General features: G+C 42.3%; 1 protein-coding gene across 1 annotated transcript; it reads right to left on the bottom strand.

The window, feature by feature from the left end:
• Positions 1–481: 481 nt before the first annotated feature.
• On the bottom strand, positions 482–10,992 carry exd1 (exonuclease 3'-5' domain containing 1). Its single transcript, XM_018727504.2, has 11 exons — positions 10,612–10,992; positions 9,787–9,855; positions 8,373–8,406; positions 8,211–8,296; positions 6,685–6,758; positions 6,070–6,156; positions 4,495–4,599; positions 4,325–4,405; positions 3,952–4,095; positions 2,842–3,033; positions 482–1,394 (listed from the first exon to the last, which is right to left on the bottom strand). Exons 1-11 carry the CDS (start codon positions 10,760–10,762, stop codon positions 849–851), a joined length of 1,569 nt encoding a protein of 522 aa, XP_018583020.1. The 5' UTR covers positions 10,763–10,992; the 3' UTR covers positions 482–848.
• Positions 10,993–13,548: the final 2,556 nt, after the last annotated feature.

The raw sequence follows: 13,548 nt of genomic DNA, 5'->3' as shown, positions 1-13,548 counted from the left end.
ATATGCACAGTTAGATAAATCCAACATTAAAATTTGTTAAAACAAAAAATCTTATCCTATTGTCTTGTATAAAACTGCCCTCTTGCAGTTCTTCAATACATTATTAATGCAAATCTAGTTCTACATAATGACCCCACCCCCCACAGTCTTTTCTTTAGAGCATATATTATGTATGCGCAAAAGCATGCGTTGATCACCCAGCATGGAACACGTGGTACATCATCTGACGAACAAGTTTGACACCAATGTCCTGTAGGCCCAATGGCAATCCATGCTGATGATCTCATTACCAAGTTAAATGAATGCACTTATCTCTGATCTGGACCACACAATCATTCTCATGTATCACACCAGCACCACTATCTACAAGCACTTATTAAACACAAAAGGGGAAATTGACACCGGTTAAATTAACTGTGTAATCAATTTTGATTTCTATTTGGAATGAGATTCTGAACAATGTTGTTCAACAAGATGTTCATGTCTGAGATTTATTTTTTCCCATTATTATGCCTTTACACAGTTACTTATAAACAACTGGGTTTTAAATCAATTTGCTCAGAAAATGAAATGGAAAAGGCACCAAACAAAATTTCCCTTTCTTGAGAACAATGAATTAGAAATCAGAAGCTGTGAATATTAACATTGTACTCTACTGCCATCTACTGGTCCGTTTCTGAAGTTTTATAACAACCAAAGAGCCACCCAACGCACAGTCTCCTATTGCAAGGCTAACACACTGGGGTTCGAACAGAAATGTTACTGCATGCAATTAAAAATTAACAAAAAAAAGAACTAAAACTTCAGTTTTTAACTTGCTCAGTTAACACTAATCCTTTGGCTTGCCTTTATGCAAGGTGACCACCTGGTCTATGAAAGAAGTGACCCCTTCCCAGAGTGACGGCACAGTCAGGAAATGATCCAGTACAGTCTTCTATAGGGTCTCGGTCTGCAGCCCTCCTGCCCCCTAAACTGGATGCAGCTGCTCCAGGGATAGGGTTTTCAGCTCGCCTGCTCCCCATATATGCCTTGGTAACTCCAGAAGGTGCCCCAGCTGTATGTGTAAACATCTGCAAAAAATGGTTTCCCCCTCCACTCAGGTCGGCGATGGATGTCGGCCCCACGATTTGCACCCTACCGGGGTTCCCTGCGGGGATGGTACGTGGCAATGAGGAGACGCTGCTGGGAACCATCTGGGCAGCTGGCTGCACAGCTGTAGCGGGGAGAGGAGTGTTGAGGTCTGCCTGAAATATTGGATCCTTGAGAGGCTTGGGGGAGAAGCGCAGCAGCAGCCCATCAGCAGTAAGAGGGTACATGTCCACCGCCCTCTGCCGTCGCTCCTGTTTCTTCTGCTCGAGGCGCCGCAGTTCCGAGGGCAGCGCCAGCCTGTTGGACTGGGGCACAGACTGATCAGTTAGACCCCATGGCAGCCCCTTTTCAACAACACCTACATCCTACTGTGCACTGACTCAGTTCTTACCATCATTGTTCATTATGTGATTTGTCACATACTTTGTCTAAATTAGTTCTTTCTGCAGTTTCCCAAACCCCTCAAAGGATGACAGTCTGCTCTATTCTATGTACAAGAACAGTTTGACTCATGTGTCATACATCTTGTTTGCAAATCCTGGATTCCACCATCTCTAAAGTTAATTTAGTAAACAGTACAGTAGACAGTTCATTGAATAATAATACTACTTTCAAACACACGGACTATAATGACAGAATAATACTGAGGCTCAGTTAGTTGAGCTTAGGTGGAAGAAGGTGGCATAGCAGTCTGAGCTCTGATTCACAAACAGAAGATGCTAAGTCTAAATCCCTAGTCTGGCATGAGAACCGTTGAAAGTAATTACCATGAATTAAAACTGATACAGAAAAAAAATTACTCAGCTGTATAAGTCTGTATTGTAATGCATATGGAACTGTTATAATGCATAAATCAAGAGCACCACCATACTTTATATTTGTAACAAGATGATTATTTCTATCTCATCTCAATGTAATATTTTTATTCATTATCAATAAACAATTGTCTTTATCCACAGTCATGGTGGTCTAGGCAGCTTAGATCAGCGATTCAAACCCTGCTTGGGCACTAGAAAGTGGCCACACAGACACCACTGATGGACAAAAACCTCTGGGTTTCCAACACCAAGTGTGTATCTCTGTTCCAAAGCATATACTTGGGCAGAATAAAGTACCAGTTGCAGAAGGAAGAACATGAAACCACACAACGTGCAAATATACAGATGTACTAAAGAAAATGCGCATTATAAAAAAAAGGGTGTGTATTTTAATAAGCATTGCAGCAATTGTTTGTCATACAGGACCGTTATGTAAGGGATAAGTGTTTACAGGTTTTTACTCCAACGTGAGGGGGGGCACGGTGGCGCAGTGGGTTGGACCGGATCCTGCTCTCTGGTGGGTCTGGGGTTCGAGTCCCACTTGGGGTGCCTTGCGACGGACTGGCGTCCCGTCCTGGGTGTGACCCCTCCTCCTCTGGCCTTACGCCCTGTGTTACCGGGTAGGCTCCAGTTCCCCGCGACCCCGTATGGGACAAGTAGTTCAGAAAATGCGTGTGTGTGTGTGTGTGTGTGTGTGTGTGTGTGTGTGTGTGTGTGTGTACTCCAACGTGGGTTTAACGGGTCAGTGTGTGTAATTGTAAATGTGTATCTTTTGTCTATGAGACAAATGTAAAATTTCTAATGTTGACAAAATGATTTAATTAGTGATGGGGCTAATGAAATAAGTGTGAGGTCAGACTACAGAAGCAGATGCCCCGTGAACAACTTCTGTCCCAATACCGAGTGGCTGAGGGGCTTCCAGCAGCAAGCTCACCGAGCCGATGTGTTGCGTTGGCACCATCTCCTGCAAGCTGATTTCCAGGTAGGAGTCCATGAGGCTTGTGATGTCAGACATGAGCCCGTCCAGCAGCACAAGGCGCAGCGGCTGCAGATAGATTACTGAGAAAACCATCATCTTCAGCAGGGACAGAGGGCAAGGCCGCACATGCCACACCTTCTTGTTCTCCTAGGCTCACAGAAGAAAGACACAAACACACCAGGACTTGACATTAACAGCTGTCCAACTGTCCAGAACGGATTAATCTGCAGTTGGACAGGCAGAATCTTTCCGACCTCTGTCCGATGAACAGTAAATACTAACACAATTAAATTCTGATGCAATGCAATATGGCAACTGCATTCGTAAATTTTCTCTGCCAAACGTGTCAAAAATTAAGTGAATCAGCACAATATCTTGCTATTTTGGGCAATCTGTGTTAAGGAGAGACTGTTAGCAGTGCTACATAAAAACACACAGATTATAGCGAACAAGAAGCAACCAACAATCAGAAATGTTTTTTGGAGTAGGAAGGTCTAACTGACAGAAAACATAAGAAAATAAACAAAATGAAAAATGACAAATTAAAAGTTTTATTAAAAAAATAAATAAATAAATTCTATCTACATGGAAAGAATCGTTTCCTGGTCTGGAAGATGTTTAAAGCGACATGCTAAATACAACGTACAGAAGTGCACCTGACAAAGAATCTAAATTTTTTGAGGCTGTACATCATATGATATCACACAGAAAATGTAACTTGTAAACAAAAAATTTTTAAGATGAGTTTTGGTCCATTAAACAATATTTTAAACCCGAACATTTACTTATTTATTTATTTTATTTTTATAAAGCGCTCTTCTCACGCAGTGACACATTACTTATTTTTGTCTTTCCTGTTCTAAAACTGGACAAGTTCAAAATGTGAAGAGACAGGTAAAATGTACCTGTGGACAACCAAACTTTAAAAAAAAAAAAAAAAAAAAAGATACAGACACACACAGTCCCTTGCTCAGCTCATAACCAGTTGAGCTCCTTCCTTAATATACCACAGCTCCTTATACTCCCTTCCCTTCTCATCTGTATTAGGACCCCCTCCACCAGTACCTTAGAAATTTCGGACATGAGGTTCAAGGCCTCCAGTCGAGAAAGTGGCACTTCCAGGTGGAGAGCCACCACTTCCTGCAACGTGCTGACCCGGTCTGGGAGGAAACCGCCCGTCTCCATGTAGAAGTGCGCAACATCTGCCACCTAACATCAGGCAGAGATCACAGCACCAGAGCCCCAAAGAGCCAGTTTATCAATCAACATCAATAACATCAGAACACAGTGGCAGATAAATTAGATATGATTGTCTCCCTGACGCACAGATTAGGCAGTCCTTCCACTGGCCAGTTTTCAAACTAAATGACCACTAACCCCAGACTACCGTAATGTGACAGCAATTGACAATGAATGGAATTCCTCTCAGCTACTGCACCTGTGTGTCAAAGACGTTGGCGAGACTGACTCCATATTGAGTCAGGAGGCAAGCAGCCATACTGCGACAGTCATGGACCACCTAAAGAAAGGAAAACACGCAACAATGTCCAATATGATAAAAGATGCTGCCTTCCCTGAGCCTAAAACACTACACATGGCATCACTTACCTTTAATATGTGCTTATTTTCTAAAGTCATGGACAACCCATTCTTGAAAGCCTTAGCACCAAGTAAGAGGATGTCGAAAAGGTAAACTTTGTTATTGGTGGCAATCTGTAAAACAAAAGACAACAGCAGTCCTACATGAGCGCAAAATTTTGACTTGCATAAAGGCACAGTACCTGTATAATCCACTTCTTTTATGTGGCATTTAAGTTCACACACAATTTTGGCAGTGAAACGTACATTTTAAGATGAAAAGGGGCAGACAGTTATATGTCATCTTACCTACAGCCCTACAGGAACAATATGAAACTGGCAAATCACAGTTTGAATCAAACCTCCTGCTGTAATAATATCCTTGAGCAACATACATTACATTTTATGTTTACATTTATTCATTTAGCAGATGCTTTTCTCCAAAGCGATGTACATCTCATAGAAAATACAATGTGTGCATTAAATTAGGAGAGAGACAGACATACTTGCAGATGTATGATTCTTAAGTAAACCTAGTTTCTTTCCACTTTGTAGGTGCACAAAAAAACAAAAAAAATTGGTAGGAGTATATCAGGATTTGTCTATCCTGTGTTTTATGCACCTACTTGAATGATGAACCTCGGTGCAGCAAGTGTTGGGTGGCATGGTGGCACAGCGAGTAGCGCTGCTGTCTCACAGTGTGAGAGAACATGAGTTTGATCCCTGCTCAGTCTGTGTGGAGTTTGCATGTTCTCCCCCTGTCTGCGTGGGTTTCCTCCCACAGTCCAAAGACATGCTGTTCAGGTTCCCCCATAGTGTATGAGTGTCACAGTGTGAGTATGTTTCACTGATGCATAGATGAGTAACCCTTTGTAAGTAGTGTATCTAAAAATGTAGTCACCTTGGTGAATAAAGTGTGTGGGCTAGTAACATTACATAGTATCTGTTCTAAGTCACTTTGGACAAAAGTGTCTGCTAAGTGAATAAATGTAAATGTTAGGCAACAAACTAGGTTTACCTGAGTCACATGTCTGCAGCTATGTCTCTTTCCCTTAACGCAATGCAAAATTGTACTTTTGCTGAGATGTATATCGCTTTGGACAAAAGCGTCTGCTGAATAAACAAATGTAAATGTAAACGGACAAAACTCAGGATAGACTAATCCTGATCACCTTCCTACAATGTTTTTTTTTTTTTTTTTTTTTTTTTTTTTTAAAAGGTCCACAAACATTTACATACAATACAGGACTAGTATAGCTACCCTGAATTTCTCCAGTAAATAATTACACACCTATATAAAGGGGTGTTTCACAGTAAGTTGCCTAACGCTGCAAGCTGCTTCAAAAGAAAAGTATCACCTAAATTAACAAATTTAAATATTGCAACCTTTTCACCTTCTGCCCTTGTTTAATGTGGTGGTATTTACAATTTCTCTGTGTACTGCCTCTGTCACTATGTTGCTGTGATCCAGACCAGTTGTCAGTGCTGTTCAATTAACTAACAAAAAAATAATATACTGTATACAGTAATGTGGTACATTATAACTGTCGAAAAGAAAAGGAGCAGACATTTTAAGCAGAAGACTGTTGTCTGTCTGAGATTAACCTGGAGCCAACAGAGTCTTTCATGTGGGACGTCCCCAATGCTGTCAGCTGCGATGCTGATCACCTTCTGTTTATAGATATGCATCACCTGTGGGGAAGGAAAACACTGATCAGAAAATGTAACCCCACAGAGATTTATTAGCTCCATTCAGGCATTAATTATGGGTGAATGTATGCCGTAAACACAATCCAGCTGGGCGAGAACTATAAAACTGGTCCCTCATGCTGTCGGTCTAAAACCACAATTTAATGGAATCCCTCACTGCACTGAACTGGAAAAGGAAAGGGGGAGGGGGGGGGGAGGGGGAATCACTGAAAGAAAACAAGAAGAGCAATTTCATCCTCTGAATATTGCTCATTTTTTAATGGTACTGCATGCATGAAGCCCTGGGAACCAGATCATGGGTGCGCCCTGTGTTTATTTGGTATTACTTCCTATTTGGTTCTGTTCTACACCCTGGAAGCTTTATGGCTTCCTTTTTCCCAGGACAGCCTAATTGTCCATGAGAGAGGAAGTAAACGTCAATGCTGCAGGCCACACTGGTACAAGGTCAGCCACCGACACATACAGCACAAGCAATATACACACTTTATCTGTACTTGTGGGGACACTTACGGCAGGCCTAAACTTCTCAGAGAAGGTGTCAATTACCACAAAGTCCACACACTCACTCTCATCATCATCATCGCCTGAAAGGCAAGAAAAAGCAACAAAGCCAAAAGTCCATGACTCAAAACTTCCAGTTTACATCCAAGCCTTGTAGGTGCGAAATAAAACTACTTCATCAAAAAGTGATAAAAAGCAAGAATTTTAGACTTTTTGCCTGCTAACAATCACCTCTTGCTCTAATGGTACAATAAATTGCTCCAGTAAGTGTTACCCAGATGTACATGCATGTAAGTAATTTTGAGTGACTTAACACTGCAAGTAATTTTAGAGAAAAGTGTCAGCTAAATAGAAAGATGTACATTTGCAGCTCAACAAACAACTGGGACCAGAAGTCTTTTCATAACTTTGTAAGTACAGTCACAATGTCACGATCAATAAAAACTTAAAAATACTTGTGGGTTTGGATTTGAAGGAGCATCAGATAAAGCTACAGCAAATTACAAATTTGCAGTAAGATTTTCTACTATTTTATTAATGCTATTTTCATAAACTGCTCAAAAAATGTTGAGTCTCAGTGACCTGAATCCTGAAAACAGAGGGTATAAGATAGTATGCAGTGAATAGGATGCCGGTATGTCACAGGTCTTTTATCACCTTTTATTAACCAACATTAAAGTCTATTTTTAAACATTTAAAGATTTTAAAAAACCTCCACAGCCTCCTATTCAATGCACTGTGTTCTGCTTTATATCTGGAAGTCTGTGTTGCTTCTACATATCAGGTGGCTTTGGGGGAAAAATCGAGAAGAGAAAGTAAGTTGGAGTTTAATGGGGGATTGTATGGGAAGAACATAATAAAAAGTGTTCTACATTAAATACCAACTGAATGAGCATTTGGAACTGAGAACAATAAAACTGCACAAGGAAGAAACTGATTCATTACATAAACGTTTGCCTACATCTGGTTATTTTCAGTTTGCAGTTTAGAAAAAAAATAATAAAGGACATGTACTTCTATTCCTGGGTAGCTTCTCTACAACTATTTCATTAAATGAAACTGGTCCTGCACAGCTCTGTGAAGCTGTCCCCTGCCCTATAAACTGCAATCTAATGCCAGTAACAAATACAGTAGATATTTTGCTTGAAAAAAAAATTCTTCTAAAATAGTGAAGAAAACATTTTATTCATTAGGCAGAAACACTTAAAAATAAAGAATATGGAAAATGTGTCAAATGTTCATGATTCAAGGTACCACTGCAAACCTACATTTATCTTATATAGTGTGTGTGTGACAGAAGAGTGTGTTCCACAGATGTATGGATGAGTGACCCATTGTAAGTAGTGTATCTAGCAGTGTAAGTCACTTTGGTGGATAAGGTGTGTGGGCTGATAACACTACATAGTATCCATTGTAAGTCGCTTTGGAGAAAAGCATCTGCTAAGTGAATAAATGTAAATGTAATTTTTATTCAAAGGAAAGTGATACAATCACTTCAAATGTTTTGAACATAGCTGCAACCAAATGAGACGTACCAAGTTCCATATTGTTCCTGTAGGGCTGAAACTCAGCCACAGTCAACTCTGCTCCTTGGACTCCATGGTCACTGCCACCATTTCCACTGTCACAGTCAACACCAATAATCATGACTGCACAAAACATACTGGGAACACTACTGTGTATATTTCCATACATACCCATGATCATCTGCTAGAGCATCAGGGAATTCCACTGAAATTACAAAAGCAGTTTATAATATTTTCCATCATTTTCAATCAGTTATATGTAGCATACATGGAATATACACTGATCAGCCAAAACATTAAAACCATAGACAGGTGAAGTGAATAACACTGATTATCTCTTTACAATGGCACCTGTCAAGGGGTGGGATATATTAGGCTGCAAGTGAACAATCAGTTCTTGAATTTCATGTATTGAAAGCAGGAAAAATGGGCAAGCGTAAGGGTCTGAGCAACTTTGACAAGGGCCAAATTGTAATGGCTAGACAACTGGGTCAGTCCATCTCTGAAACGGCAAGTTTGTGAGGTGTTCCTGGTATGCAGGGGTTAGTACCTACCAAAAGTGGTCCAAGGAAGGACAACCGGTGAACCAGCGACAGGGTCATGGGCACCCAAGGCTCACTGACGCGGGTGGGGAGCGAAGGTTAGCCCATCTGGTCTGATCCCACATAAGAGCTACTGTAGCACAAATTGCTGAGAACCTTAATTCTGGCCATGATGGAAAGGTGTCAACACAGTGCATCGCAGCTTACTGCCTACGAGGCTGCGTAGCCGCAGACCGGTCAGAGTGCCCGTGCTGACCCCTGTCCACTGCCAAAAACACCTACAATGGGCACATGAGCATCAGAACTGAACCACAGAGCAATGGAAGAAGGTGGCCTGGTCTGATGAAATTGTTTTCTTTCAGATCATGTGGACGGCTGGGTGTGTGTGTGTCCTCTACCTGGGGAAGAGGTGGTAGCAGAATGCACTATGGGAAGAAGGCAAGCTGGTGGAGGCAGTGTGATGCTCTGGGCAGCGTTCTGCTGGGAAACCTTCGGTCTTGGCATTCATGTGAATGTTACTTTAACATGTACCACTACTTAAAGATTGTTGCAGACCACATACACCCCTTCATGGCAACAGTATTTCCTGATGGCAGCGGCCCCTTTCAACAGGATAATGCACCCTGCCACACTGCAGAAATTGTTAAGTTCAAGGTGTTGACTTGGCCTCTAAATTCCCCAGATCTCAATTCGATCGAGCATCTGTGCGATGTGCTGGAAAAACAAGTCTGAGCCATGGAGACCCCACTTTGCAACTTACAGGACTTAAAGGATCTGCTGCTAACGTCTTGGTGCCAGATACCACAGGGCACCTTCAGAGGTCTTGTGGAGTACATGCCACAACAGGTCAGAGCTGTTTTGGCAGCACGAGGGGGACCTACACAATATTAAATAGGTGGTTTTAATATTTTGGCTGATGGGTGTAGAGCACTATAATAGTTTAATACAATGTGCATGTATGAAAACTATGCACAATATCTGACACATTGAAAACAAAGAAAAAATGTATCTACAGCAATTATATTAGTCACATAGTTTACTACCATTCACAATTTCATGACCAAAGAAGAGCTTCACTCCAGAGAGCTTCCTGCCACTCCTGATGTCAACCACTGGAAAAAAGCAGCAGGGGGGCATTTATTTGCCTTATATCAGTACATTTTATCACTTATAATTTAGTAATCAGTTACCATCTGCCATTTATCAGTTACCATATACCAGTCTTAACTTTCAACCTGTCCAGCTCAGCACATGGAAAATGGTAATTGTCAGTTACCGTTTGCCATGTACTAACCATCATCACCATAATCAGTTATCATTTACCAGTTACTGTAACTCGCCATACACGATGAGTTACCACTGACCAGTAATCAGTCATCCTTTACCATTTCAGTTACCATAACTCACCATGCAGGAGGGACCAGTAATCAGTCATCCTTTACCATTTCAGTTACTGTAACTCACCATGCAGGAGAAACCATTCACCAGTAATCAGTCATCCTTTACCATTTCAGTTACTGTAACTCACCATGCAGGAGGAACCATTCACCAGTAATCAGTTAACCTTTACCATTTCAGTTACCATAACTTACCATGCAGGAGGGACCAGTAATTAGTTATCCTTTACTATTTCAGTTACTGTAACTCACCATGCAGGAGTGACCATTCATCAGTTATCCTTTACCCTTATCAGTTACTTACTGTGGTGCAGGAGGAACCATTCACCAGTAATCAGTTATCCTTACCATTACCCGTTTATATCAGTTATAATTTTACCATGTAGCACCACTCATCAATCACAGCTACTCGCCCTGGAGTATCACTTATCTCGCAAACTCCAACATGGAAATAAGTACCGACTCCCTCACCGTCTCTGAGAACCACCGTTCTGTTCAGACCCACGCGCACAACCGTACCCATGTACGTGACGCTCTTCAGGGTTAATTTTAACCGTTTGTCTTTAAAACTGTCTAAGAACTTGCAATCTTCCATTCCGTTGTCTAACTTGTAATGTGACATTTCTCGTTTTAGCTGATGGGGTATAAATTAAAGACGACAAAGAGCAGAGAAAAGTAATCACCGACAACCGACAACCGACAAGGTTAGCGTTAGCTACTAGCTAGGCACGTGCTCCATAACACGTGTCGACGGGTGGCACGAGGAAGCGTAAACGGGCTAAATACGCGAAAGTCTTGAACTAAATAACAGAAAAATGCGAAATAGCAACATTTTATTTATATATGGGGGCGCGGTGGTGCAGTGGGTTGGACCGGGTCCTGCTCCCCGGTGGGTCCGGGGTTCGAGTCCCACTTGGGGTGCCTTGCGACGGACTGGCGTCCCGTCCTGGGTGTGTCCCCTCCAGCCTTACGCCCTGTGTTGCCAGGTTAGGCTCTGGCTCCCCGTGACCCCGTATGGGACAAGTCAGTGGTTCAGAAAGTGTGTGTGTATATATATATTACAAACACTTTATTATAAAGACTTGTCAAAACTATGAAGTACTATCCGAAACTGCTTGCCCCAAGCGGGGCCGCGGCAAACCGGAGCCTAACCCGGCAACACAGGGCGGAAAGGCTGGAGAGGGAGGGACACATCCAGGACGGGATGCCAGTCCGTCTCAAGGGACCCGAAGCAAGACTCGAACCCCAGACCTGGTCAAACCCGCTGCGCCACCATGCCCCCCAGCAACTATCAAGTAGTATTTATAAATTTGTGACCTGATATTTATTAATTGGGGGGTGCGGTGGCGCAGTGGGTTGGACCGCAGTCCTACTCTCCGGTGGGTCTGGGGTTCGAGTCCCGCTTGGGGTGCCTTGTGACGGACTGGCGTCCTGTCCTGGGTGCGTCCCCTTCCCCCTCCGGCCTTGCGCCCTGTGTTGCCGGGTAGGCTCCGGTTCCCCGTGACCCCGTAAGGGACAAGCGGTTCTGAAAATGTGTGTGTGTGTGTGTGTGTTTTCCGGTGGGTCTGGGGTTCGAGTCCTGCTTTGGGTGCCTTGTGACGTTCTCTCTGGGTGTGTCCCCTGTGCCGCCTGGTTAGACTTCGGCTCGCCATGACCACGCCAGACGAGTGGCTTCTGAGAAGGTGTGTATTTGTTTATCAAAATATATTATTATAGGTTTCCCTGAATCGGTGTTAGGTTTAAGGACTTGATGAAATAGTATTTCCAGGTGAATCCATTGATATCCTGCATGGCACAATAACATTTACATTCATTCAGTTAGCAGGTGCTTTTTTTGCCAAAACTATGTACATCATAATGGTCATCATTCCCATTATCCAATGACATCAGTCAAATAAAGTCTAATAAAACACTTTTGATGAACTTCTACACCTGTGATTTCCTTGATTCAGGGAAGCAGGTAGTGTAGTAGTTAAGGCTTCTTGTATCCCTGCTCCTGGTATCGTACCCTTGAGAAAGGTACTTATCCTTAGTTGACACAGCAAAAATGAATCAGCTTTCTAAATGTGCAAATAACTAAGAGGATCTTAATGATTAATTTTTTCATTTAGCAGACTCCTTTCTCCAAATCGATGCACATCTCTTAGAACAATGCAAGAAGTGCATTACATCAACAGAAAGAGACATGTGGATGCAGACACCTTTACATAATAATTAATGTTGGAATAACTGAGAAATGTACCCTGGCCTTAAAACGAGATTGATAAAACATGAAAAAACCACTGAAGAATTGGATGGCAACACACACTGGCTGAAATTGCTTGTGCCGAGCAGGGTTGCAGCAAACCAGAGCCTAACCCGGCAACACAGGGTGCAAGGCTAGAGAGGAAGGGGACACACCCAGAATGGGATGCCAATCCATTGCAAGGCACCCCAAGCAGGGCTCAAACCCCAGACCCACAAAAGAGCAGTACCTAGCCAAACCCGCTGCGCCCCCACACCCCTCTAGAGGACAACACTCAGTACAAAAACATCAATGTACTGTTGGTATAGACATTGCCAGTGGGAGGACAAGTAATGACACATGGTAACAACACATGGTGACAAGTGTCCAGTGCTGAGCTGGACCAGAGGAAACAGATAGTCTTCGTCCCATGTGTGTCTCTGGTGCTCACTCACAATCAAGGCACTAACATCAGAGCGCCAGGTGTGCGGTAAAATAAATACCTCAGGAGCCAGTTGGTGTTGGGATTTGAGCCTGACATTTAGTGCACTTCAGTGATACCACAGCCTTGAATCACAGTTACTCTTCCATGATTAAGTCCAACACAGCAGATGATAAAGCAAGACACCTCAGAATTACAAAGAGGGCAGCTGGTAGCACAGCACCATTAGACCTGCTGTCTTTAGAACCCAAGGTTTGAATCTCACCTAGTGCTGTAGTGATAAAGGTGTTTATCCAAAAAAATTACTCAGCTGTATAAATGGGTAAATTATTGTTGGTAGTGTAATGTTGCTTTGGAGAAAAGTGACAGATAAATAAACATAAATTTACCACCCCTATTTGATCTTTGAAGTTGCCTTGGGTAAAAATGTCAACTAGAGCTAAAATGAGCAAAATAAAAATAATAACATTAACTGAGGGATATACTGTATTTTATAATTTCATATATATATGTATGTATTAAATATTTGCAGCAGCCAACTGCATAAATTTGAAAGATTCTGAAATCCTATATTGACTGTCATGGCCTCCAAAATGTACATGACCTTGTGCCCTGTGTCTTCTGGGCCTGGCTCTGGCCAGCTGTAACCGTGTGGTGGATAAGCAGTTAATATGAAAATGGATGAATATCTGAAGACTTTTGTTTCCATCCACTACTGCAGCTGCACCTGCAGTCACTTCTA

The sequence above is a fragment of the Scleropages formosus genome, chromosome 15 (assembly GCF_900964775.1).
Source record: "Scleropages formosus chromosome 15, fSclFor1.1, whole genome shotgun sequence".
NCBI lineage: Eukaryota > Metazoa > Chordata > Actinopteri > Osteoglossiformes > Osteoglossidae > Scleropages > Scleropages formosus.
This window is presented reverse-complemented; position numbering and strand designations above follow the sequence as displayed.

Coding starts and splice junctions, on each gene's coding strand:
- exd1 (XM_018727504.2), bottom strand. CDS start 10,762: ATGTCACATTACAAGTTAGACAACGGAATGGAAGATTGCAAGTTCTTA. Junction 6,157..6,684: donor CTGAGAAGTTTAGGCCTGCC/GTAAGTGTCCCC, acceptor CCTTCCCCACAG/GTGATGCATATCTATAAACA. Junction 4,600..6,069: donor AAAGACTCTGTTGGCTCCAG/GTTAATCTCAGA, acceptor TTTGTTTTACAG/ATTGCCACCAATAACAAAGT.